The sequence below is a fragment of the Eucyclogobius newberryi genome, unplaced genomic scaffold (assembly GCF_026437365.1).
Source record: "Eucyclogobius newberryi isolate DKJ021-1_F unplaced genomic scaffold, fEucNew1.0.hap1 SCAF_17, whole genome shotgun sequence".
Classification (NCBI taxonomy): Eukaryota; Metazoa; Chordata; class Actinopteri; order Gobiiformes; family Gobiidae; genus Eucyclogobius; species Eucyclogobius newberryi.
The window spans coordinates 33,117,860-33,145,722 of NW_027315801.1; the positions used below are offsets into that span (position 1 = coordinate 33,117,860).

Below are 27,863 nucleotides of genomic sequence, written 5' to 3' on the forward strand. Positions count from 1 at the left end.
AGTCCCTCTGTAGCGCCCCCAGCGGCCGCTCGCTGTAGCGCACACAGCTCTCAGGCTCAGTCCCGCTGTAGCGCTGCCGCTGGAGGGATGTGACCCCGGAACAGGACGCCTTCTCAACAACACACCATTCAAACACGCACACAAGACATAAAAGCTGGACCAGGAGGGGTGAGTACGTGCCCGTGATAGTGGCATAAACGTGTGCTTGGTGTTGTGTTTTGTCCGTGAGGTGGTCGCGCGCCTCTGGAGCGCAGCGGCACCTGGACGAAGCTCTCAGCAACTTCATTCAGGCTTTGTCTCAGCGCTAGCAGCTAGCTCTGTTAGCAGCGGCGCTCCACCGGCGGCTCCACCGCCTTTACGACTGATCTGAGGACTATGTTTTTATGGAAACACAGCCGGGACATGGACCAGGCTATATAGCGCCCGTAGCGGTTCTCCTCTTGTCCTATGTGTTCCTAATCGTGTATTTTAGTCACGGCTGAGGCTAGCTCCTGCTCCTGCTCCTGCTGCTCCTGCTGCTGCTCCTCCTGCTCCTGCTCCTGCTGCTCCTGCTGCTCCTCCTCCTCCTCCTGCTCCTGCTCCTGCTGCTCCTGCTCCTCCTGCTGCTGCTGGAGTATTATACATGAACTGCCTCCTGCAGATCCAACACTTTGTTTTCACGTGTGCCACAGACCAGTGTCTGCTCTGAACATGTCACTGTTAAAGTGTTTGTGGCTCTTCTGGTCACATCTCTCTGTCTTTCTGACTGAAGAGAACTTTCTGAGAGTTAAGTCACTCTCAGGTTTGAGTCAGTCAAACCTTTGGCATGTGACATTCCTCCACATGAAAAGAACTAGTCGAGTTGGTTCCAGAGAAATGGTAATGGCACAAATGTGTCAGTGCCAAGCCAGGCTGCACCCAGAAACTGTGACCTACTGAAACTGTTTCCTAGTGCGGCTCCTTCTCTCTCAGTACGGCTCCTTATCTCTCAGTGTGGCTCCTTCTCTCTCAGTGCGGCTCCTTCTCTCTCAGTGTGGCTCCTTCTCTCTCAGTGTGGCTCCTTCTCTCTCAGTGTGGCTCCTTCTCTCTCAGTGTGGCTCCTTCTCTCTCAGTGCGGCTCCTTCTCTCTCAGTGCGGCTCCTTCTCTCTCAGTGTGGCTCCTTCTCTCTCAGTGCGGCTCCTTCTCTCTCAGTGCGGCTCCTTCTCTCTCAGTGCGGCTCCTTCTCTCTCAGTGCGGCTCCTTCTCTCTCAGTGCGGCTCCTTCTCTCTCAGTGCGCGGCTCCTTCTCTCTCAGTGTGGCTCCTTCTCTCTCAGTGAGGCTCCTTCTCTCTCAGTGTGGCTCCTTCTCTCTCAGTGTGGCTCCTTCTCTCTCAGTGTGGCTCCTTCTCTCTCAGTGTGGCTCCTTCTCTCTCTGTGTGGCTCCTTCTCTCTCAGTGCGCGGCTCCTTCTCTCTCTGTGCGGCTCCTCCTTCTCTCTGAGTGCGGCTCCTTCTCTCTCAGTGCGGCTCCTTCTCTCTCAGTGTGGCTCCTTCTCTCTCAGTGTGGCTCCTTCTGCTCTTTGGCTCTTTCTGCTCTTTGGCTCTTTCTGCTCTTTCTGCTCTTTGGCTCTTTCTGCTCTTTGGCTCTTTCTGCTCTTTGGCTCTTTCTGCTCTTTGGCTCTTTCTGCTCTTTGGCTCTTTCTGCTGGTTCACACTTAGCCTCGCTCTTCCCTGTCAGACGCTAACAGCAGAGAGGCTGAGGTGGTGAAGCTGGCACGGGGCCTCTTGTGGGCAGTGATGGCAGACACAGACTATGAGTGTCAGGCTCTGGCCCCGGGCTGAGTGCTCTCACTCCTCTGGCTCCTCTGGCAGCTCACGCTGCTCTTACATATCATGCCCACCTCACATTCTCAGCTCCACATACTGAGGCAGGTGCTCCGTTTACCCGAGGGCCCCCTCAATCAGCTGTGGGCCCCTCCATCAGCTGTGGGCACCTCCCTCAGCTGTGGGCCCCTCCCTCAGCTGCGGGCCCCTCCATCAGCTGCGGGCACCTCCATCAGCTGCGGGCACCTCCATCAGCTGCGGGCCCCTCCATCAGCTGCGGGCACCTCCATCAGCTGTGGGCACCTCCATCAGCTGTGGGCCCCTCCATCAGCTGCGGGCACCTCCATCAGCTGTGGGCACCTCCATCAGCTGTGGGCACGCTTCTCAGGCTGCACTTGTCTACATTAAAACTGTTATCCAATATTTTGTTAAAAGGTTTAGTAGATACTAGTTACATATCTCTGCAATGTGTCAGCAAAATATCTTCCTTTTATAGAATACTGTTGCACTCTTGATCAAATATAACGTTTTCTATTTACTGCAGCCTATTATAATACGTGTACTGATCGTGACTTCTAAAATGTATTTGGATTCTCAGTAGTAAATGCGGTTTCACAGTATTTACCAGGTTGTGCTTTTATCATAAGATTTCAATGATTTTGTATCACAGTCAAACCTTTCTTTCTTTACTTTCATACTCGGCATCTTGTTATCTCAAATGTTTTCAAATCTGAATTTTATGCTGAGCTTTGACGTTGGCTCCTTTTGAAATCTGGCAGTGAGGGCCCCAGGGGACCAGCTTATGGCAGGCGCAGCAGCTTCTGTTATAATTCCTCCGAGAGACCCCTGGGGAGCCGGGAGCCATACGCCGAGATCACAGTCCAGACTTAATTGTGATTTATGTGTAGTTTCTGTGTTGCACTTAATGTAAAATCTATGTCTTAAGATGTAATATAAAGCATAGTCTTAAATAGAAATGCCACAATGTCAAATTTTAGTGTTACAATTATTGTGAGGAAAATGCACCATGATTTAACGATTATTCACGATTCATGCGGCGACATCTTTCATTTTCTTTCATTCCATTGTCTTCATACATTATTCCTCCCGTTTGTGGCCATCTTTATGAAATCAATATCAATTTCGGCGATGATGGCGACCGCCTTCCCGCACGACCGTCTTTTGATCGCGATTGCCCCGACACTGCGTTCTCTTAGACTTTATTCTTTAAACCCCCTCCTCCCTGTACCTCCGTCACCTAGCAACAGAGACCTGCCGCTAATGCTGATGCTAACGCTAATGCTAAGACCACGGCACTAGAGGAAATGTTCCATCAAAATAAAAGAGGAAGAGGAAGTGAAGGCATTCATTGCGCCCCTGCTGGCCAATTGTGAAAATATAAGTCAATTCCCATAAAAGTTAGCATTATGACTATACAAACTCCAACACTGAGATACCAGGATTAGGGTAACAATCTATAAAACAATCAAAGAGCTCAAGGTATAAAAACTCTTTTCAATGGGGTATCGGATCAGTATCGGAGATCTTGTATTGATTCCATTTTCCATATCGTAGTTTAATCTCGGCCTTCCACGATGTTGGCGAAGGACGTCTGAATTCAGCCCAAATGGCCGGCGCTGGGGAGAGTTTGAGTTCATGCCTCATGTAGTGACAACAAGACATGACCTACTTATGAGTGACCGTCCTCTTCATCACCATTGTCCCCAGATACTGTCGCCTTTGTTGGAGGTACAGGCTTTGCACATATGTGTGTCTGTCTGGGCTCGAAAGACAGCAGGGCCACAGGCTTTGGACATTGCGAGTCCACGTCCAGATCGGCCTGTCCCCCACTGTCCCGAGACCCTCAGGACGACACTCTGCTAATATACTGTACACAACTAACCAGTTATTAACCTCATTAACTCATTTAATAATCAAATCATTGTTAAATAGCCTATACATGGGTTCCAAATCATGGCATGAGCAGAAAATATGTTTTATGACTCAAATTGCATGAAAATGATGTGGAAAATGTGTAAATTTAGTGTATTTGATTAAAAGCGCAGGCTCCTCTAACGGGTCAAACCTGTTTGGGTCAAACCTTTGCATTCTAAACAATTAATCGATTCATTGAAAAAATAATCGCTGGACTGAACCACTAGCAAAATTATGGAACTGGGGACCATTACTTGTCAGACCATTAAATAATCCACTTGACTTAAATGTTACTGTTTAGGCCTTTTACGCCGCTGAAAACGTCTTCAGAATCCTCGTCCTGCTGACCGAGCTCCTTCAGAGTCTGAAGCACATTTATGTTTCAAAAAACAATTGCTCATATTTCTGAGTTGGATGCGTCTTTACGTGACTGGACAGTAGGGCTGGGCGGGATTGACAAAAATGTAATGCATCTACTTTTATAATAACAATAGTCGAAATTATGTCAATCCAAAAACGTGTCTTTGAACGTATTTGTTGAGGTTTAGTTATCGGACAAATGTGAAATGTCTGTCAAATGAATCACAAAAGTGCAGAAATATCACTTCATGCCCTTTTTGGTGTAAATGGGGTGAAGAGCTGCAAGGAGATTCAGCAAATTGTTGGTGTCATAGAGATCTTTAACCGCGCTGAGGCCAGGACCGAGCCCAGCAGGCCTCATTCTACAGATTAGATACGACTAAAGGTCCACGAGTCCAGCAACATTGGTCAGAACAAAAGCTGGAATCGAAATTGAGTTTTTTTTTAATTCATCTGAAAAACCTTGATTACAAAACTCGCCCACACAGATTCAGAACATCCTATACTCTGAGACTGACTTGTGCTCTTAAGTTGCCTGTTGCCTTGGTCACCGTTGGTAACGGTGTTTGCCACAGCTGCTCCGGAGCCGCTGGTTGGCAGTCGCAGCAGTCTCAGCAGCCTCTTGCTCCTGGAGCTTGGGTTTCTCACACATTTGCTTTGGCCCAATGGTTTATGACCTTTTCACCCCCACATTTTCTATCAGTAAAACACTTGTGAATGATTTAATGATCGAACGTCCCTTTTATATAACTGCTGTTGTTTGCCTCGACTGAAGAATCTGATGAAAACATCCTGAATCTGGGGTAGGTGGAGCTGTGGTCTGTGCCCCTCCTGAGTCCGGCTCCTGAGTCCGGCTCCGGGCCAAACTTTGGGCCTCTCCGGTTGCACTGGACTCCTGGCACCGGCCCATCACGACTGCTGGCCTGGTCACTTATCTGGACCCAGGCCTCAGACTTCAACTTGAGAAATTGGTGGGACAGTAAAAGATCTGTGTTTGGATTACTATTGGAATAAAGATATTTGATTATTATACCATATTATTATTCAAATTTGTTACAAACATTAGTATACAATCAATTTAATTTTCTGCTTTGGCACATTTTACAAGATGTACCTTGAGGGCAATTAAACAAAGTAACCTTAAAAAGTTTTGATTTGATCACTAATCATGTTCACTGTAACGCATATTTAGTTCCTGGTGGATGTAAAGCATATTTAGTTCCTGGTGGATGTAAAGCATATTTAGTTCCTGGTGGATGTAAAACATATTTAGTTCCTGGTGGATGTAAAACATATTTAGTTCCTGGTGGATGTAAAACATATTTAGTTCCTGGTGGATGTAAAGCATATTTAGTTCCTGGTGGATGTAAAGCATATTTAGTTCCTGGTGGATGTAAAACATATTTAGTTCCTGGTGGATGTAAAACATATTTAGTTCCTGGTGGATGTAAAGCATATTTAGTTCCTGATGGATGTAAAGCATATTTAGTTCCTGGTGGATGTAAAGCATATTTAGTTCCTGGTGGATGTAAAACATATTTAGTTCCTGGTGGATGTAAAGCATATTTAGTTCCTGGTGGATGTAAAGCATATTTAGTTCCTGGTGGATGTAAAACATATTTAGTTCCTGGTGGATGTAAAACATATTTAGTTCCTGGTGGATGTAAAACATATTTAGTTCCTGATGGATGTAAAGCATATTTAGTTCCTGGTGGATGTAAAGCATATTTAGTTCCTGGTGGATGTAAAACATATTTAGTTCCTGGTGGATGTAAAACATATTTAGTTCCTGGTGGATGTAAAGCATATTTAGTTCCTGGTGGATGTAAAGCATATTTAGTTCCTGATGGATGTAAAACATATTTAGTTCCTGATGGATGTAAAACATATTTAGTTCCTGATGGATGTAAAACATATTTAGTTCCTGGTGGATGTAAAACATATTTAGTTCCTGATGGATGTAAAACATATTTAGTTCCTGATGGATGTAAAACATATTTAGTTCCTGGTGGATGTAAAACATATTTAGTTCCTGGTGGATGTAAAACATATTTAGTTCCTGGTGGATGTAAAGCATATTTAGTTCCTGGTGGATGTAAAGCATATTTAGTTCCTGGTGGATGTAAAACATATTTAGTTCCTGGTGGATGTAAAGCATATTTAGTTCCTGGTGGATGTAAAGCATATTTAGTTCCTGGTGGATGGGGAAATCTGTGCTTTTGTCTAGATTTAGTAAAGTAAGAAGGCAGTGTTCAAAATACGATGGTTCTAATTTCAAGTCTTCATTATGAGGTATAGTATACTTATTTGCGTCAGAGTGGAGGTTTCTTTTCTGCTGTGTTTTCTGCGACCCGCCCGTATTATTGAGTTATATAACTGTCATAAATAAATGCAGCTCCTGTAGATCCAGTGCATCTTTCATGTTGAACTCGATCTAATCCAGCTTTTGCATATTCATTCTTCTGACGCACTGGTTCATCAATATTTTTGACATTGTCTCACTGCAAAGCAAATCCAGAGAAAGATGTTCCAAGGACCTCATTTGTGTCATTGTTTTTTTGCTATTCATAACCAATGAGAGACGTGATAAGTAAAATAGTAAACAATCAGGTTTGGTCTTCTTCAGGCTGTGTAGAATAAGCAGAGGTCATGTGCTGGTTTGACCCCTTGGAGCCATTAGGGTTTTGTCTGTAAGGTAAAGAAAAATGTAATGTACCTCCAACATTTGACCAGTTTGATTGTCCCACATTTAAGGAAAATCATGTTATTCCTCATCCCACAGTTAAGATTTCCAGTGCATTTCCAGCCCTAACAAGCCACGCGTGTGCGCCAATGTGTGCTCCATGTCTGAGCTGCGTTCACCAGAGATTATTTTGAGTGGGTGGCAGTGAAAGTAGTGTTTTAGGAAGGTGCCATCTGGACTCCTAATTATAGTTCTGTTGGAAAAGCACCAGCGTTACATAATTGTATAATGGGGGGGAAGACCTGCTGCTACTGCGTTTCCTTGTAGAACTTTAATCTTGGCGCAAAAATGATTTCCTATAAAAGCTATTACCGGTATGCAAAATGTATTTATTGACACATTAAATCTTTGAAACGATGCGCTTCATTCTGTAACGTCATCCCACAACTTGCACCTCTTTCCCCTGATGAAAATATATCTAGTTATGGCGATGCGTCATATAAATTGTCTTCAAAGCAGTCGAACGTAGAAGCCGAGATGATACTAAATATGGCCAGTTTTCAACTTCAAACGTGAACGTCAGAGAATCAGAAATGCCTCCGTCGTGAAAGCGCTCGTCCTATTTCTACAGAAGCGTGCGTGGAACTTGTGTCAATATCGATGGACATTTCATACACAAAACCATGTATTTCAAGATATTTGTGTTCATATATTAATAGTTTATTTTTTACTGGAAAAATCCAAAGTTGCAAACATTTTTGTATAAACAATTGCTGCCATTGCCATTGAAGTCATCGTTACAGACGGGACCATAAACTATAATATCGTTTATTGCGATAAAAAGGGTTGACGGTAATTGTTGGTTATACGTTTTATAATTGTGATAATCGCCATCATACCACCAAATTCTGCAGAAAACAGCTACTTATCCTTAATGTCCTCTTCTACATCATTGTCGTTTTCATTTATGACAAAGTGCAATACTATAAGTGTTAAACATGCAATGTATTAATAATATTATAATTATTAATATCCACATCATTTTAGACTGTCTGCAATTTTGGTAAATATTGTGATATTATTGTTAACATGATAAGCGTAACACAATATATAAATATCGTTCATGTCTCGTAGTTTATTTTGAAGGCCAGATTCAGTTCTGGTTGTCTCTGGACATGAAGGCTTTACTTAAATGATTGCAGCCATTGAATTAGCCATTTCGATGAAACTTGCAGCCCTATTTTCACAGCTTTTTATGTACAAGTTATAAAATAATCACAAACTAATCAGAAGGTGTCAGCTGATGCTAAATCGGCTCTCGACTCCCCAAGTTTTGTTCTCGGCTCTATTTCTCCTCGTTTTTGACGCTGGCACATGTGCTCAAACGACCCTCACACTCCGCCTTTTAATATATGATAGGCACAGCACTGCTCCGGGGGCCGCCTCGGCCCCTGAAGCTGCACTTTGCTCCATGACGCTTCAAATTAGCTCTTTCCAATTGAATCACTGCGGCTAAAAGAGTCGTCCGTGCAGTTTACAACAGACCCACTGCCTTCACGAACAGTAAGCCACCTTCAACGTTTTAGTTATAGATAAATATATTCTAGTCATTGTTAGAAATGGGACTAAATCGACGCGCTGCATTTCAAAATAATATCACAGTTATCCATTTGAGGTGGGCAATGTATAGAAATGTTGATAATATCGTGAAGGTTAAAAAACAAATGCTACTAAAAGCCAGTAAAAAGTGTAAAATGAATAAAGTTGTGTTGTAAAATTTCAAATAAGATTATATGGTGATATTTCTGCACTTATTTTTACCGACGTTATAACATCAACTAATGCGTTTTTAAAGACTTTTTCACGCATTTCTATTGGATGGACATGATATCGCCTGAATATCATTAGCAGGATGCTCTGTCAGTAACGCCCACCCCTATATCAGAGGGGATTAAAGACTCAAACTGAACAATCCTGGCAAAATATCTCATTGCAATATTCAAAATTTGTAAGAAGACTGAATTAATTGAATTAATTGATATTGCAACAAAATAAATATATTAAGTTATTTATATTTACTATTTTTAATTAAAATGTGTGAGATAAAAGGGAGATATTGTCACGGTGGCAAAGGCGGATAGCGCTCTTGCCTCCCAAGAAGGAGATCATGGGTTCGATTCCTGGACCAGACCAACATCACATGATCTCTCTGGATGGAGTCTGCATGTTCTCCCCGTGTTACCGTGGGTTCTCTCCGGGTTCTCCGGCTTCCTCCCACCGTCCAAAGACATGCATGTGTTAGGTAAAATTGGTGACTCTAAATTGGCCCTAGTGAATGAATGTGAGAGTGAACTGTCTGTAATGTCTATGTCTCAGTGTTGGCCCTGCGACAAGTTGGCCACTGTCCAGGGTGTACCCCGCCTAAGGCCCGAAGTTACTGGGATAGGCTCCAGTCACCCGCGACCCCGAAAGGGAACAAGCGGTAGAAAATGGATGGATGGATGGATGTCCTAAATTAGCCTGGATTTAATCTTTTCAGTTTTGTCAAGGTTAAGCTTTTGTTTTGACAGCCTGACTTTAGTTTCAATAGAACTGAAATCATTGTGTACAAGTAGTTTAAAAATGTCGCAGTAATATGGATATATATATATAATTAACAGCCATCTTTTCATGTGCCGTGCTGCCATAAACAACAGCTTCAGCATCTTTTAGACCAGTGGTTTTAACCTTTTTGGAGGTACTGAACCCCACCAGTTTCATATGCGCATTCACCGAACCCTTAATTGGAAAAATAAAATATATTTTTGGAATTTTTTGGCCCCCTGCATGAACCTGACAACCCAAAAAATAATGAATCCAAGAAAAACACATTTTAAAGAAAGATAACATGATGGTATAAAGGTGTGTTATCATAGTTATCATAGTTCAAAAATGTGGGTTGTCGGGTTCATGCACGGAGCGGGGCCACAGAATTCAAAACAAACATAGGTATATATTTTACTGGTGCAAAAAATGAACCGTGCATCAACATCACTGAGAACAAAATCATATAAACAAGATTTTCACACAAAAACATAATGAATATTCACTGCAAATCAGTGACTTCAGCTGTTCCTTTCAGAGACCAGGTCAGACATGCACCTTCACCTGGGCAAGTGCCACTGCCATTTTTACAACAACGTCTGTTCTTTTCTTCATTTTTATGTCCAGCTTCCTTGAAAAGAATTGCTCGCAAAGATATTATATTATAGTAGTTATCGTTTTAGACAGAATGAGACATGACATTGTGTTTGTTTGAAATGACGTTAAATAATTGCAGTCTTTTATTTAGATAATCTTGCCATACGATTTCATCTTGCCGCTCTGTGGAAGACGCTGACATTTTCCAGATTTTGGCCGTACGATTCTTGTGACGATAAAAAACCCTTCAGCTGCTCAGATCTCCAGTCCAGCTCCCTAACGCCAACCAACTGAGGCCAGCGACCAGCCGCAGTGCCCACTCTTCCCCGGGGCATGTGGGGCAGGACGGGGGAGAAGGGAGGCCGGGGGAGCATCGGGCGAGCTCCCCAATTAAATATAACCCCCACATCAAACGGCCTGTCAACACGCATTAGCCAGCCTTTTGTATAGATAAGAGGCCAAAATAAATTGCGAGAACTATTGTGACCGAAAGATTTTTTTGAAGGAAGATTAATTTGTGGCTTACATACGAATAATGTCAGAGAACCTGCACCAGATGTATTCATGTTTTTGACAAATGGTTTTCTCCTAAATGTTTTGACATTCATTTAGCAGCTTGTCAGTCTTCGTTCTCCGGAGAGAACACGACTGACGACACCAGACAGTGGGTGATGTTTGTGTCGTCTTCGTGGCTGTCGCCCCCACATTAGCTCCAGCTGTTCCTTTTATCGCCCACCCCCCCCCCCCCCCCCCCCCCCCCCCATCCTCCTCCCCGCTTTTTTTTTTGGGTTGCTTTTTCTTCCTATATGTTGCGTGGCGGCAGGCTGACAGTGAAAATAGGTCATTAGTTTTGATGGAGGAGAGAGATGGCGGAGACGGCGGCGAGATCTGTGTGAAAACAGTCATGCAATATTAATGACGGCGGTTCAAGCTGTGGAGAGGCCGACCTGCACTGAGCGGTATGGATTCTGTGCAGTTTATCAGAGAAGCTGGAGTCTGTGGATCAGTTTAAATGTACAGTACATTACAAGTACAGTACAACCTGCCTAACCCAAGGGCCTACAAGTTTTATTTAACAATATTTGGGTTCAATCACAGCCTCTTAAGAGATTGCTTTAAATACTACAGTAGACTTGAATAAATTGTGACATTGCTAATAAGCAGAGGTGGGAAATATATAGAACTTTAGTTCGTAATGCGAATTTTGATTTGGAAAATATGCAATATTTGAATATTGAGTATAGTCTTTATAATAATACTTGCTACAAAAGTAGCCGATTAAAACTAAAAATGTAGAAAGATATGTAGTAAACTTTCAAATAAGGGAATATGATGATATATCTGCACAAGGAACTGTGGACCTGATCAGAAGCTGATCTGTTCTGAAGATGCAGGCCAATTGTTTGGCAAGAAACATGCAATACTTTACTAGAATGTCCATCCATCCATCCATTTTCTACCGCTTGTTCCCTTTCGGGGTCGCGGGTGACTGGAGCCTATCCCAGTGACTTCGGGCCTTAGGCGGGGTACACCCTGGACAGTGGCCAACTTGTCGCAGGGTCAACACAGAGACATAGACATTACAGACAGTTCACTCTCACATTCATTCACTAGGGCCAATTTTAGAGTCACCAATTTTACCTAACACATGCATGTCTTTGGACGGTGGGAGGAAGCCGGAGAACCCGGAGAGAACCCACGGTAACACGAGGAGAACATGCAAACTCCACCCAGAGAGATCATGTGATGTTGGTCTGGTCCGGGAATTCTTGGGAGGCAAGAGCGCTAACCGCCTTTGCCACCGTGCACCCCTTTACTAGAATGTGTTCCTTTGGATCAGTTGGTTGGATGTATGAAGGTTAGAGCACGTATCGTAATGAGCCGGGAATCGTATCGTGACCCCAGTATCGGGATACGTATCGTATCGAGGGTCTTGGCAATACCCAGCCCTGCTGTGTGCCATGTATCATGATGTGTTCGATGTAGAAGCTGAACACAGATTCTGTTACATATTTCAGGTTTTCACAAGTCTTTAGAAAGTAGGTAATTGTTTCTTCAGTGGTTGATTTATTATTGATAGAGGCTAGTCTTTTCCAGCGCTGTGAGTTGATCTGGCTTTGCTATTGTGTTTTTATCTGGCAAACAATATCACATCAGTAACACAAATGCCTGTGGTTTTAATCCTGTTGAGTAAATGGTTGTTTTGTTTGCAGAGCCACAGGAGCAGAGGGGATGAACCGCGAGGAGGCCCCGGGGAAGTCTCCTGAAGACATGTACGTCCAACAGAAAGTGCGGGTCCTTCTCATGCTCAAGAAGATGGGATCAAATGTACGTTAAGATCTTTGACTCTCATATGTAGAATAAAGATCATTATCACTATTGTTTAAGTCATAATGGAAATCGCAATTATTATTTTTTTTTCTTTTAATGTCTCTTGAGTTATAAAAGTTAACCTGCAGAGTAAGAATGCACTTAATCTAATTCATTAGTGATATTTTCTGATTCATGTGTTTAAAAACAAATTTAGAACAGATATTTTCCCTATTTAAATGAGCAATATATTTAATCGCAATCAAAATTGGAAAAATAATTGTAGTCTCAACACAACAAGAAAAAAGCATCATTATTTTTCCCCTCATCTTGATTGTATTTACCTTTTTAAAAACAAATAAAATTGTCTTCAGTAGTAATTTCTGTAATATTAACAATACAGACTCGCCATTCAACATTTGCTTCTACATTTGCTTCTACAGACAGAGGATTGGCTTTGCACCTCGATTACAAAGATACGAGCATTAACTATTAGAAATGATAGAATCTCAATCTAACTTTTGATTATATGCAAAGCCCAACTCTCTTTGACAAGTACCTCATTTCCCCTCATGCAATGCTGAAATGTGACACTTACGATACACATAAGGCAAGGCAAGTTTATTTGTAGAGCACAATTCGTACACAAAGTGCTTCACACAACAGGAAGAAAATACATTAAATTCACAAAGATGATAACTGAAATCACAAAACAGTTTATCAGATTCCCCATGTTTAGTCCTGACACTGGCACCAGCAGGAGGCCTGGGCACCAGCAGGAGGCCTGGGCACCAGCAGGAGACCGGTCCCTGAGGTCTTCAAAGTCTGAGATGGTTCATATGGCACTAACATGTCTGAGATGTACTTTGGTGCTAGGCCATGGAGAGACTTGTACACAAGCAGAGCTGCTTTAAAGTCTCTTCTCTGAGCCACAGGGGGCAGTGCAGAGACCTGAGAACAGGACTAATGTGATTGTACTTCCTGGTTCTAGTCAGGACTAATGTGATGGTACTTCCTGGTTCTAGTCAGGACCCGAGCAGCAGCGTTCTGGATGTACTGCAGCTGTTTTACAGCTCGTTTGGAGAGGCCAGTGAGCAGGCCGTTACAGTAGTCTAATCTACTGGAGACAAACACATATAAGTCTCTCCAAGTCTGGTTTAGACACTAAACTTTTGATGTTGGCAATGTTTTTAGATAGTAAAAAGCTGCTGATGTTATTGATTTGATGTGGCAAAGTTCAAATATGAGTCCATTATGACCCACAGAGTTCTAACTTGATGTCTTTTGTCTTAAAGCAAGAGACTCTGGAGGTGACGCTAACACTTCTCTTTGTTTCTGTGGCCAAAGACAAAGATTTTAGTCTTGTCTGAGTTCAGCAGGAGGAAGTTGTTTTGCCTCCACACACTGATCTGTTGGATGCAGTGACAGAGTGAATCTACTGGTCCATAGTCACCTGCCGATAGTGAAACATAGATCTGAGTGTCGTCTGCATAATTGTGATAGGACTCATTTTCACTGCCTATCAGCTGACCTAACGGCAGGTTGAACAGAAGGGGTCCCAGGACTGACCCTTGGGGAACCCCACAGGTCAGGGTCATGTGGTCTGAGACACGGTTACCAATTTCAACAAAGTTCTTCCTGTCTTCCAGGTAGGACTTTAATCAATTTAGGGCAGTGCCAGTGATGCCCACCCAGTCCTCTAGTCTCTGTGAGAGGATCCCATGATCGACAGTGTCAAAAGCAGCATCAGATCAAACAGAATTAAGACTTTGCCTGTGTCAGTGTTCAGACAGATGTCATTTGTCACCTTGACGATGAGGTCTAAAATCTGACCAAAAAATATCAATTGAGTTGTTTATTAAGAGGAAATAACTGAGCTTTTGGTGAAAAAAAAAAAACTTTTCAGGAACTTTGCCCCAAAATGGCAGATAAGAGATGGGCCGGTAATGACTCAGTACTGCAGCATCAAGACTGCTCTTCTTTAGGAGAGACTTTATGACCTCATTTTTCAAAGACATTGAGTTCCAGATTGAAGTGACATGTTATGAATGATGTTAACTAACTGTTTAGCACAGACTTAAGAAATCTGGAGGCTCACACATCGAGGCAGCATGTAGATGAACTCAGACTGGTGATGATCTCATGGACAGTTTTGTCAGTTACAGGTGCAAAGTGAGTTAGCTCTAAATGTCTAGGTAGTTTTAGGGTTATTATTTGCATTGTGGCATTTATAGCATTTTTAATTCCCCTAACTGTGGCATTAAAGAATAATGCAAACTCATTACACTTGGATTTGGAATTAGTTCTAACATTAATAACCCGTTAGTGATTGTGTCTGGTTTTCGATCTTGTTTGATGTAATTTCTGTCTTTGCTTCAGCTCACGCCGAGTGAAGAGGCTTTCCTCCGTAACTACGCCGGGGTGGTCCACAGTCAGATGAGTCAGCTGCCACAGCACAACATCGACCAAGGTACGGCCTTATTTCACCACAATGTGTTTTATTATTGGCTTTTGAGCAGATTTATTTGTGTAAATGTTTTTTTAAATATATATTTCTCCTATTGATTTTTTTTTTTTTGTCTTATTAAAAGCAAACAAAAATGAGTTTCAGTATTAGTTTTCTGAACCTAAACAATATAGACTTTTAAATGGTACAATTCAACACAAAATGTCTTCCTCCAAAGACTCTCTGCTCCAAACCACACGCCTTCACTGACAGAGGGTTGGTTATGGACCTCCCCATTTTTAATATAAATTATTATTTTGATAATTGCATACTAAAAAGAGTAGACATCCAGCAAATAATAAAGAAAAAAGAAGAGAAAATCATGGCACACAAAATCCAAATAAATCGTCTGACAAATTTATCCATTTTCAAAATAAGTCCAAATGTAATTTTTTCCAGGACCTCATTTAAAAACCCCAAGCGTATCATTGACGGAAAGTAAAATTGGATTACTTACACAGCTCTACATTGATTTAAAAGTAAAAAACCTGCACACTTGGTCCTCTGCAGACCCCAGCGGCTCTGGAACACTCACCAGAGCCCCTCATTAGTCATAGACTGGTTCTGTGCCCCCCTCACGTGGGCACTGCGCAGGGTGGATTCAGATCAGTCTACATAATGTTACCTGCGTATGTTTACCACCAGAGGGCAATATAATACTTACGTGACCAACGAGTCCATGAACAACAACCTGTGTTAATAACTGGGCATTGGACACGTTTCTGAACTAATTGTGAACCAGAAAAGACACATAAAAAAGACTAACAAAGACTATTCAATCATGTCTTTAATAACTAATGCAGTGTGTCAAAAAGCTTAAAAAGTAGCCCAATAGTAGCAGATCTTGAGACCAATTGTGACAAACCCAAGTTGCTCACGGCAATAATGCAGATAGTCTAGACTTAAGGATGTCACAATATCAAGTTCAATAAAACAACAATAAAATTCACTTTAATTCATGTATTTGAATATATGAATGAAAACATAATATTATAAAATGTAACATAAACGGCCAACATTTTAAGTTTACAGTTTGAGAATAGATTGAACCTATTTTTGCTTCTAAAATTATCACAATGATGATTTTTAGTTCTTACAATTGCACTGATTGAAGGAGAGGACACACACATTTATCAATCTCAGCAGCAACAGCAGGACTCAAATAATCTTGACATCCTTGGACCCCAAATAATACCTGATCAAACCACTAGAGGGCACAAAATGAGCAGAAGTCCTCCTCACGATCCTCTGCAGACGCCTCAAAGCAGCAGCGGTGACTCCAGCTGATGGTTTGTGTTGGATTATCAGTTTCTGGCAGGCTCAGACTGAACACCGCTGTCGTCCTGGTCATCACTCTGAGTCCATAATGGTATTCCTCCCTGCGGGGGGGCTTAGAGTCGGGGAAAATTGCCACAAGCGCACCCTGCACTGATGCTCCCTCTCTCCTTGATCGTGCTCTTACTCAGAGGGGAAGCAGCCGCGCTTGTTTGAAATGATAAATATTAGATTTGCACCGTTGGGCGAAAAAAGGATGATTTTAGAGGCGCTTTTGAATTAATCTTAAAATCTTGAATCAGTTTTAATAAAGTATGTTTCCTCCAAAACGTTTTGTAACTGGGTGATTATCAGAAACGAGTAGCAATCAGTTGAATCGCAGCAGATTTAGTCAAAAGACCAATTATAATTAAATGAAAAGGGACTTGAAATATTCTAGTTTGACAAATTAAGTTTAATGAATTCAAGTCCAATTATGCACCTTTTTTCAGTTTTATTATTTTTTTTTATCTGCTTTTCATAAATTAACCAAAACAGAAAGCATAGTTACAGAACAGATCAGAATGTTTAAGTGAATGTGAGGATTAAATAGAAATGGTTGGTGCAAAGAGTCTCAATAATCTAAACAAATGCACTTTAACCATGTCAAGATTAATCTGCTATTATAAACCGACTCCATCTGGACAAAGATTGTAGTCGTCTTTGCAGTTTGATTCATAACTGTAAAGAAAAGGAGGATCTCTTAGTGTTATATCGATGGCACAGATTTTAAACCTTTTAAACTCAATTTCAATTCTACGACATCTTTTTGATAATAAAAACAGACCAAACACCGCTGCTTTTAACACAAAACAACTGTCGTTTCTTTAATGTTTCCCTGTGGTCTTTAAACTAGTTCAGGGACAGATCGAGACTAAAACTGTCCAGTAAAATGTTTTTGTAAATCTTTTGAGTATTGATACTTGTCCAACTGAGTATCTCGTTTTGTCACTAGTTTTAATATTAATCCGTGTTCATTTCTTTTGTGCGTGAGAGACAATTCTGCTCTTTAAAGTTGACATTCTACTTCAATGTCAAGCCGCACCGCTCCACGTCAGAGCAATAGGTGCAACACGATTGTCTCATTTGTATTTGTGATCATTAATACAGTTTGTACCAGATACAACGTGGCTTTAGTGGAAACCTACAGCTCCAAGCTCGACACTGCGAAGGGAAGAGCCCCGTTAATAATGGATGCGGACTGGAGAAGGTGCTGGGCCAATGTTTTATACATCAAAACGCGGCCACATTTAGTGTCATTTGGCGACGTGCCACCCCCGCGCCGCTCCCATGAATTATTCGCATTCTGCATCTCATCTAAAGCGGCGTGATTAGGCTCTGTGGCGACGGCGTTAATCACTCTTAATATGCATCGTGGAAATGGAGAAACAGCTTTTGAGGAGGCTCTGAGGTGGGGAATAAAGAAGAGGCTACTGTTTGATCCCATTTACAGCTCGAGATGATGAAAGCTGGACATGTTTCTCCGCCTTGCGCCGCACGCCGGCTCGTTTTGCATATGAATCACCGCAAAACTAAAAGACAAGTGATCAAATATTGTACGGAAGACGGAAAAAGTGAGTCTCTATTGAAAGAAGGAATACAAAGGCAAGATTTGAAACTACAACTCTAAACTACTCATTGCAACAAATGCTTAACCTGGCATTGTTTGTGTGTTTGTGTGTGTGGTAAATCTGAATGTGCAGTGATTTGCATGTTGGCAATGGCTTTACGTCACTTCCTGCTTCAACCTTTTCTATTCATCTGAACTTTAAATCTACAAATGGTACGCTAGATTCTAACCTTCCACTGAGGTGTTTTTCTTTTAATAACGACCCGTGGAGTCTAAACTGACGAGAGTTCAACCCAGACCTCAGAATGGAGATATCTGCACTAAAGAAAGAGTCTGTTATTTGATGTTTTGTTGCCTTTTGAGCAAAACTTATGGCTTTCAGTCTTAAATTTCATGAACATTACAAGATATAATATGAACTTCTCGTATTAAAAAGACTGTACACTATATCCCCACAAAATGCCACGCCCTTTATGTCTTCCTTGAACATGTGTGTCCACCTCCCTGAACGTGTGAGGAGTTGCATAATCCTCTTTAAAGTCACGGCGCTTAAATGTAACTTCATGAATCTGAAGCAAAACTCTCGCCCAGTATTTGTACTTTGTTTGTGAGCCTGATATGACTTTTTCCTCCTCAGACCGACTCTTTAAACACTTTGTCTGAGTCTGATCCAGGCCATTACTGCGGCTCTGACCCGTCTGCGCCGCCTCAGCCCCTGAATGCAAAAACACTCTTTATTTTTCAGTCTGACGTCAGTTCGAAATGTGAAATCATTCATCTAAGAAGCGCTTTTTGAAATTCACACTCATGCATTTTCAGTCCTGACCTCAGTTCGGGGATAAAACATCTCATAAAACATTAAACACAAGGATTGGGCTTGGTTTCTGTAATATTAGGCGTACAATAAGATACATACAACATTCTAGATCTTTGGATATGTCACAGTTTAGCAGGTAAAGTTGGTATACAGTGGATTTATTGATTAGTCTTATTCCGAGGTGATTACAAGAACACACCTTGGCTCGTGCGAGAATGGGATCATAGATGATGTAACGATGGATCACAGTTCTGTACAGTGACGTTAAGAGTTCACCCAGAATATTTGAGCACTTTGTTCATTTGCATTTTACTGAGAAATACTGGGCTCAGTTCTGAATTATTCTCACAGATTTCTTATCACATTTCATTCTAGTTCTTTACTTTAAGACACGAAACTTCAATTTTCGGGGGACACTAGATTTACATACATTTCACATGGGTTTAATTAGCTTATTAGCATATTTGCAAATACAGATGTTTTTTTGTGCATTTGTAATCAGGCCACGTGGGTTCAACATCGAAGGAAACGAGAAACAAAAAGGTTGTTGTTTTTTACCGTTTGTAATGTAACTTGATAGTTTATTGTCATATCAGTCCAGGCAATGCTTTTATAGAAATATTTCTGTAGTTCAAGGATAAATGCTTTTCAGTTTAGCCTCCAAAACCCACATAGGTGTCTCAAAACGGTTGTTACTTGAGTTGCAAATAAGGAATATTTTAGTAGTCGACAAGGTTATTTGCTTTAAATATGGCGACTGATGGAGAATATTTAGAAATAAAGTGTATTGTCTGCAATGGTTTATTCTTTTTTTGTCATTTTGATTGAATAATGCCACAGTTTTTCTTATAAAAGGTATGTTCGTACTCGTTTTATAGTCTGTATAGTCCCGATAACGATTGCGATGAACAAAACACGACCATGATTATCACGATCTGTCACTGAATTGCTGCTGTTTCTGTGTCTGATGATAAAACGACGCTCAGAACGTTCTTGTCAGAGGCGACGACTCCAAAATAAAACCGTCTTCTTTTTGACATTTTACTTATTCAACAATGTACCCACGCAAAGCTAACAATCCGAGCTCTTGTTATCCTGTCTGATTTGACGAGGGGAAGTTTACACGCCTCGGGGGGGACGGCTGAAGTAAAGGGGATGAGAGGGTGTTGCCATGGTGATCGTTGTGTCCTGGGAAAACTGCATCCTCCCTGTGCAGCGTGTTGTTTGGGCGCTCGGGGACAGGTGCTAATGGGCCTGCGGCGGTGGACGGCTAATCACAACAACACGGCTCATTCTTAAAGCTCTCCACTTCAGCCTGTTTCAGATATCAGAGCGCTCAATGCTCCCGCTTCATCCTGTTTGTCTGCTCCAGCACGTTCTCTTCAGAGCCCTCGTTTGAACTGAAGCCCAGCGAGGCTTCAGCGAGCTCCTCTTTTGTTGAACTGCTTTTTACTAAGGATCGATTCCTGCTTTAGTTTGTTCTTAACGCAGACGGAACAACCACTCATTTTGGGCTGTTGCCCTGTGTTTTTGTGTTAACTTTTTCATCTAAAACTACTCCATCAGTTAAAATGTCCTCATAGATCAAATTTCACTATTCAGTTAATCTACTGATTAAAAAAAAAAAATATTCATCCATTAGTTGTTTGATTGCAAAAGACCCAGTTTGACCCAGATGTAAGCATCATGATGCCTCGTGTATATTTAGACAGTTGGTCTTCAGCAAAAACACACATTTGACACATATTTTAGAGTCTGTTATGGTCCATAATGACAATAATAAAAAAGAAAATTAAAACCACATTTGAGATGACTATTTTTTTTCTCTAATTTCTTTCAGCTCCGATGGTTCATTTGATAAAGTAAAATCTGTTTGAAATGACTCTTTATGGTAAATCAGCTTTTTGACCCTCTTCATGCTAAAGGTTCACTATGTAACATCACTATGTATTTGGGGTTTGTCCCTATGGAATTGTCAAGTTATTCATCAAATGTATGTTAATGTATTCATTAACAAGTGTTTTTATGTATTTTTATAAAAACCCTTTTGAAAAACAAGTTATACCGGTAGTTCACCTTTAATCCTGGAGTTGTTTGTAAAGAACAACACAAGAAGTCCAAATATTCACCACAAATAGATTTACTAGTACTTAAACTGTCTGTTAATCAGGACCACACACTGCTGTGATCGATCCTGCTGCTGCTGCTGCTCGTGTCACGAGGGTCCACACTCCGCAGCCTCCTCTGGACTCACACCTGAAGAGTGAATCTCTCTGAAGTCTTAACAGCTCCGTCTCTCCTCTTCCAAATGTATCTGAGTCCACTACCCTCTGCTCCTGGCCCACCTCTGTCCTGGCCCACCTCTGCTCTGCTTTGGCCCACTTCTGCTCTGCTCCTGGCCCACCTCTGCTCTGCTCCTGGCCCACCTCTGCTCTGCCCTGGCCCACCTCTGCTCCTGGCCCACCTCTGCTCTGCCCTGGCCCCGGCCCCGGGCGGATTTTGGGAGAGACTTTGAACTTCAAACACTCCCGTTGAGTCGATCTAAAGCTCTCGTACATCAAGAGCCGTCTCTGGAACATTCTGCTTTTATTTCTAATTTTAGCCGTGGATCGATGTCCCGGGGAGAAGGTCCACAGCCTCATGTTGTCAGAGCTACATTATTTATATCAGTTATTTTAGCAAATCTACACGAAAACCCACCACTGTTTTCTTTGTGTGGAGTGAATCTCCGCCGCAGCATCTGTTATTACTACGGCTCAGTTATTTCATGCTTAAAAATGTATAATTGTATTGTATAATCTAAAATGAACAGCTGTCTCATCAAAGCAGGTCAGCATATATCTCACTCTGACTATACTATATTCTCCTATATCTTCCATCTAATAGTAATTCACTTTTGATTCACTTTGTCTCGTGGATTGAATGCAGTGTTTATTTTTTAACCCATAAATATACGTAATAGATTCATTAATTTAATCGTATGTAGTATTATGTTACACTATTTGATACAGGGCTGGCAAAGGCCTGACATCCTGACTCATTTTACATTCTTTACTCTGTGGATGGTGCTGTCCTCGTTAGTGAGTGTGATGTTTCCTGGTTCAGACGGACTCTCCTCCTCTGGGATTATTCATGTGACGACACGACTGTTGTTCTTACGTAATCCCACGTCCCGGGGCCGCAGACCCTCCGACCTCCACCGACAGCACCATCCGCTCTCTGATTGGTCGACTCGCCACCGTCCGCTCGCGTGCAGCCTTTATCTGTAGCTAGGCAACCGCGTCGCGGGACCGTCTCCATCCCCGGCAGCTCGGGCCCGTCTAAATGCGTTTGTGGTCACGGCGAAGTGGCCCAGTGAGACGGATATAGACTGATGTATTTCGAGATGTGTTTTTGGGGTGACTCATGTTGCACTGTAGCCAAAATGCAGCTGTAGAATCAACACGAGTCCTCCAAAGTAGCACAATTTCATTTTCTTCTTAGTTTTTACTGTAGAATTATACAAAATTGCAATATATTTTTGTTTTAACGTTGGAGACATTTGAGCTACAGCAAAACGATGAGGAAAAACGGCATTGATTTTAGTCTAAAATATTTGGCAAATACTGTTTTTTTTTTGCAACGTTACATAAGTGTCTTTGTACTGATGCCACGTGCCATCTTAGTGTTTGAATCTGTCTGTGTTTCTCTCACTTATCATTCACCATAACCTGACTTCTGTGGAGCAGTAAACTCCCCTGAGGATGAGGAAGTTAAACTGTCACATTAAAGACCCCGCTGCCTCTTCTTTTGGCTGTAACCCGCGATGGTAAAGACTCACTGCAGCTCCACGTCCTAATTAATCCCCGGCACAAACAACAAAGCCAAACATATGAACCCAAATGCAGTGTTTTTGGACTTGATGTGAGAATACTCGACGTGAAGAAGCTCGCAGACTGTTGCCCTACTTTCACATGGGCATAATAATTAAATGTAACTGGCTCTGTGGCTTTTTATAGCAGCGGCGCAGAAGGTGTAGGAAAGGTTCTCGACTCCGTGAAGGTGTTTGGAGCAAGTGTTAAGAGTTCCTATGAGAAAGACTTGTCAACTCCACTGCTGAAGAGCAAGTTAAAACGCTCTAAAGTCTGCGTATGAAGAGCTTTAATTATGAGAGATGGAAACGAAGAAAAGGGAATTAACGTGTGAGTCATTGTTTAAGTAGATTTTTTATTTATTTTTGCTGTGATGATATTGAGCGCTTGATCAAAGCGATAAAAAAGTGCAAAATTAAATCCAACCAACACAATGCCAATTATGCGTAAATAATAGAGCTGGAAAAACATAATTATTGCATGCATTACTAAAACGGAAGATGTTTGGAAAAGTGGTATAAATGATCATCTCAAAACCTGACACAAACGTGATTTCAAACAATTGCCAGATGATATGGATAAACTCATTGTATTGTAGGGCTACGCTAATGAATAAACAAGTAGAAAGTGCTTTACATTTAACAATAAACCTCCTCTGAAGGGTCTGTCATGTAAAAGACCGTTCAAAGGCTTCGTCGTACATAAATGTGCTGCTTCATTAAACGGTCCTGTTGCAGTTCCTGAATGGACCAGCAGGACGTGTTGCAGCAGCACTGAGCTCCTCTCTGTGGGCGTGGCCTGGACCAAAGCCGCTGACTCGTTTGGCTCTGCACTAATGAGTCCGTGTTAAACAAAAGCCCCCGTGGATCCTGGCACGAACGTGAATGTGCTTTGTTCAAATTAGTCTGAATCAACTTGCCAAAATTCATCGATGTTTGGTACTTTTTGAATCGTGTTATTTTACGTGCAGGACGAGAACATATCTTTAGGACATTTTTGTAATCATTGTGTCTAATCTGGAAGCTTTAAACTGTAGCTTTAATCATATATTTTATTTATTAGGTGATAAATAATAATAATAAACGCTTATTTCTATTGTGCTTTTAAATGACCAAAATAACCAAATAAAGGCTGGTATGTGACTGAAGGCTTCTAGATGGATGATAATTATGAATACAGTTTGTTATTGATGTTTTATTCTTTTTTAACATCTTGATGCAGGGCTATTCAACTTCATTTTCCCGAGGGTCAGATCTTTGGAGGGTCAAGCCCTCTGGGTCAGAGGTCCACTTCTGTAACACATATCCCCAACACTGTTTCAATAAATTGAGTTTATACAATAAAATAACTACTGATAGATTAGATATTGTGAGAAATAACATACAACATGCTTTTCCAACATTACCCAGTATTGAACCAGAATTAAACCAGTATTAACCAAGTCTGATCTCTAATCCAGAATCAACACTGGTCTGAAAGAGAATCAAACTAGGACTAAACCAAGACCAAACCAGGTCTAAACTAGTGCTAACCCAGAATTAAACCAGTAAAGAATTATTATTATTATTAGTTTTAATATTTGGAAGATGGGTCGTGGGCCGGATCCATCGCTTGGAGGGCCTGATTTGGCCCGCAGGCCTTATGTTGAATAGCCCTGTGTAGATGCAATAATGCGATGATTGTTGTTATAAATAGGTCTTTTCTTACATAATTTAGCCAAGAAAACAATTGCAACAATTAAAATACAATTACGATTATTTTTAATTAAAAAAACGCTCTTGTGGGTTGATCTGTGTTAGTTTGTGGTGAAGCGGCCGTCGCTCATCATGCTTTTCCTGTGAATCGTAATCTTTGCCGAGCAGAACGTGGTCGTGCGGAGGTCGTGCGGAGGTCGTGCGGTGCACTGCGGCGTCTCCCGTTCTGTGTTGGCAGGTGCCGGCAGGTGCCGGCTGAACACACCGATACTTAAATCCACCTGCACGCTCCGAATGGATTTTCACAAGCGTTCACTGTTTGTGCCTTTTGTCCGACCGTCACACACGACAGGATTTAACAAGCCCAGAATTCCCCCGTGGAGAGCGCTGCCCACATCACACGTCTGACTAAAATTAGTTTGGGGATGACAAGTGGAAATGTGGATTTGACGCCGGCTCCAAAAAATAATCTCAAATGCTGCAGTTGCACACTTCAGTCAGAGCTCTATAAAAACAATAGAAAACTACTATCATGGTCTTAAGATTAGAAATGAGGCAGGAGTTTCCACACCAGAAAATCACCCGTGATCCGCTTGAGAAATGTTTTCAAGCACGATTAGTTCCAAGTATATTCTCTGGTTTAAGTTTATCTGCACGAGGCGCATGAGTCACTCACATAAGAGGAGAATGTTAATTGTTCTGGGAGGTTTGGTTCACACCTAGAATTAGAGGAAATCTCATTATCTACAGCGAGTCGCAGACGTGGGAGAAAACTGACATCTGGTCCAAAACACACAGGCTTATTTTATTCATTTAGTTATTTATTACAGTAAAATGAACGGTACAAAACACACACACGAGGTTAAGACACGACAACACACTTAATATTAGACTATTATTGAATCTGATGAGAATTTCTACATCGACTTGAATAAATGACAGACAGAACAATACATTTTATGGCGCAAATAAATAGAAAAAAATGATATTGAACCGTCTTATTTATACATTTTGTTTCTTTGTAGTATTTATTAATTGTAACTTATGGCTTTGTGTTCAGTCAGAAAATGGTTTACTGTGAGTTTATTTCTATAGAATTGGAATACATTTTATTTCAATAATATAATTTATTGTGATATTTCCTGAAACAACATATTGTATTTAAAAACATGTTAGCGTGAGGAGGGATGTCACAATATCACATTTTAGGTTCAAAATGATTGTGAAATATGGTAAAATAAGATAAGATATTCAAGATAAGATAAGATATTCCTTTATTGTCCCACATGGGGAAATTTCATTGGTGCAACGCAGGTAGATACAGAGGTAGATACAGAAGAAAAGATCACTTATAGGAAGTCTGAATATCAAGATTTTATGATTTAATCACAATTATCAGCAAACAAACTGAATTATTTTTTATGTTTCAACTTGCAAATATATGAAAATGAACCTGCCAAACATTTAATACAGCAGATTATATTGAGAAAACAAAATGTATAGCATATATAAAAGTATGACATCAGCCTCTTCGGTTGATGCAGCGACTAAACGGGAGAACTTTGCCGTTTCCAGATCATTTACTTATTAATACGACACACATTTCAATTTAAACCTGTTTTAATCCATTCACCGCTTTGTTTTTGGTTTGTTGTTGTGCAGGCGCGGAGGACGTGGTGATGGCGTTCTCGCGGTCAGAGGCAGAGGACCGCCGCCAGTGACCCAGGCCCTCCTCAACGAGCTGCACTCCGCCACACTATGCCCCGCCCCGCCCTCTGCCCCGCCCCCTAGTGGTCCACTCACCCCAGACTCCAGCAGCGCCGCACCGTGAGCTCAGGAGAGAAGCAGGCGGAGCGATGGGAGGAGCCGAGGAGGAAGAGGACGGACGGGACATGCGCTCGTGCCGGACACTGCGGGCTGAAGGCGCTCTGCTGGACACACTCGACTATAGTGTGGTTTATCCGTTTTTAGTGTTGGTTTTTTTATTTTTATTTGGTGGGTTTTCCCTTTTTCGTGTCGAGACGGCGTTCATTTAACTGGTCTCTGGAGAATCTATTGACCGGGTTAAAGCCATGATCAAAAAGGTCACGGGACAGATTTGATGAACTATTTAATGCGTCGTTTTGTTCTTTAGTTGTTTCTGAATATACCGGGGCCTCATTTGTAAATCCCGCACGCAAGAAACGATGAGTAGTTCGCTTTTGGATCCGTCTTTTGCTCCACGCAGCAGTTTTGAGTGCAGCGGTTTGCATATTGGTACAAGAGATCACATTACAACAACCACAGCGTTTGATTCGAGTCTCCGTGATAGACGCCCTGAGCATTTAACGTCTTAAAAAGTAAAGAAATATGCGGGTTGTTTACTCACCGTGGAAAGGTAATCAAGGCGTCAAGATAAACGGAGGGAAATGGTGACTTCTGTCTTTTTAAAATATTAATCATCATCATTTTCTGAAAGGAAGTTGCCACAAGATATTCCTAATTACATACATATATATATATAAATGTAAGACATAATCTACTAGAAAAGCTTTCATAAATAGGCCTTTAGTGTAACAATATTGACGAACGTACCCGTGTTTTACTGGTTTACAGGGGATTTTTCTTATTTATTTAGTTCATTGTGTCTATGAACACTCTGTGATTTTATTCTTGGTTGTCGTAGTTTATAAATGATGCCCCTTATTCTTCTGCTGCTTTATTTCCAGTGCAACAAAAAGCTTTTCATTTGAGAAGCACAAGAAGTGAACACTATGAAACATAATCCCCCTTATAATTTAAATTTAGTGTGACTTTTGTGAGTTCTTTTCAACTGTATAAATGGTTGGAGAATACAACAAAAGGATTGATTGTGCCAACATTGATTTTTCTTTTCTTTTCAATATCTGTAAAGATGAAACTCAAAATTGCGCAAAATCAAGATGTAATTTATTGTTTTTCCCTTTCGTAGCGAGCGACCGTTCCTCAGCAGTGATTTTACAGTCGTTTTTGAATTATTATCTTTTAACTTAAACCCTCACACATACAACTGAGTGCTGTACTGTATCTCTTGCACTATTATCAATGGGATATTCACGGACGTACATTTTGACATCGACAGTATTTCACCACCATTTCAAACTCGTGCCATTTTAAAAACACATTAAGTTGGAACCAGCTTGAGTAAATTAATATAGCTCTTTCCTTTATATTCCCTCGTGACATGCTACAACTGTGCAGTGTGTTTTACCTGTATAACTTAAAATAATTGTTTGGAAGCATGTCTTTCTGCTCGTTAAATCCATGACCGTTATTTGTATGTTTTTGGTGGACGCTGTATCTTTAAAAAAATAAAAAAAGAATAATTTTGTAAAAGTGTCAAATACGGTTGGCAATAACTCCTTTACTGAATGTCATTGTCGTGGCAAAGTAAAACGCCGACTGCTCCTCATACAATTTAGTTTACTTTGTTTTAAAACATTCTTTATGTGTCTATGCATATTTGTTTAAAATGTGTCTTATTGTATATTTTACCGGGGTTTCTACAGCCTCGTTTATTTGTGGATGAATGTTGTATGACTGTGTGAATGTGACTTTTTTTCATGATGTTTGATTTTTGGCATGCTATGGACTGTGTGTGTGTGTCTGTGTGTGCGTGTGTGCGTGCGTGCGTGTGTCTCTGTGTGTGTGTGTGTGTTTTACCGTTTTTACCGTTTTGCCCTGACATTGGCTCAAATTGTTGGTTTTTTTGGGTTGATCTGTGTTGCCTTTGTATTTTAATTTTTTTGAATAGTTGGTTCATTTTTGGTGACTCAATGCTTCCAAATCTTATACCAACTGAACCATTAAACAGATTTTAAACGTGTAATGACTGTTGTTGTTTA

At 41.2% G+C, this 27,863-nt stretch overlaps 1 protein-coding gene across 2 annotated transcripts; it reads left to right on the forward strand.

The window, feature by feature from the left end:
• Positions 1 to 31: 31 nt before the first annotated feature.
• On the forward strand, positions 32 to 27,847 carry ctnnbip1 (catenin, beta interacting protein 1). Of its 2 annotated transcripts, none has more exons than XM_072450149.1 (4): positions 32 to 168; positions 12,152 to 12,266; positions 14,628 to 14,718; positions 25,663 to 27,847. In XM_072450149.1, the coding sequence occupies exons 2-4, from the start codon at positions 12,171 to 12,173 to the stop codon at positions 25,719 to 25,721; spliced, it is 246 nt and encodes an 81-aa protein (XP_072306250.1). In that variant the 5' UTR covers positions 32 to 168; positions 12,152 to 12,170; the 3' UTR covers positions 25,722 to 27,847. The 2 variants fall into 2 exon arrangements, with proteins under 2 accessions (XP_072306250.1, XP_072306251.1); XM_072450150.1 differs by having other exon boundaries at positions 60 to 172.
• Positions 27,848 to 27,863: the final 16 nt, after the last annotated feature.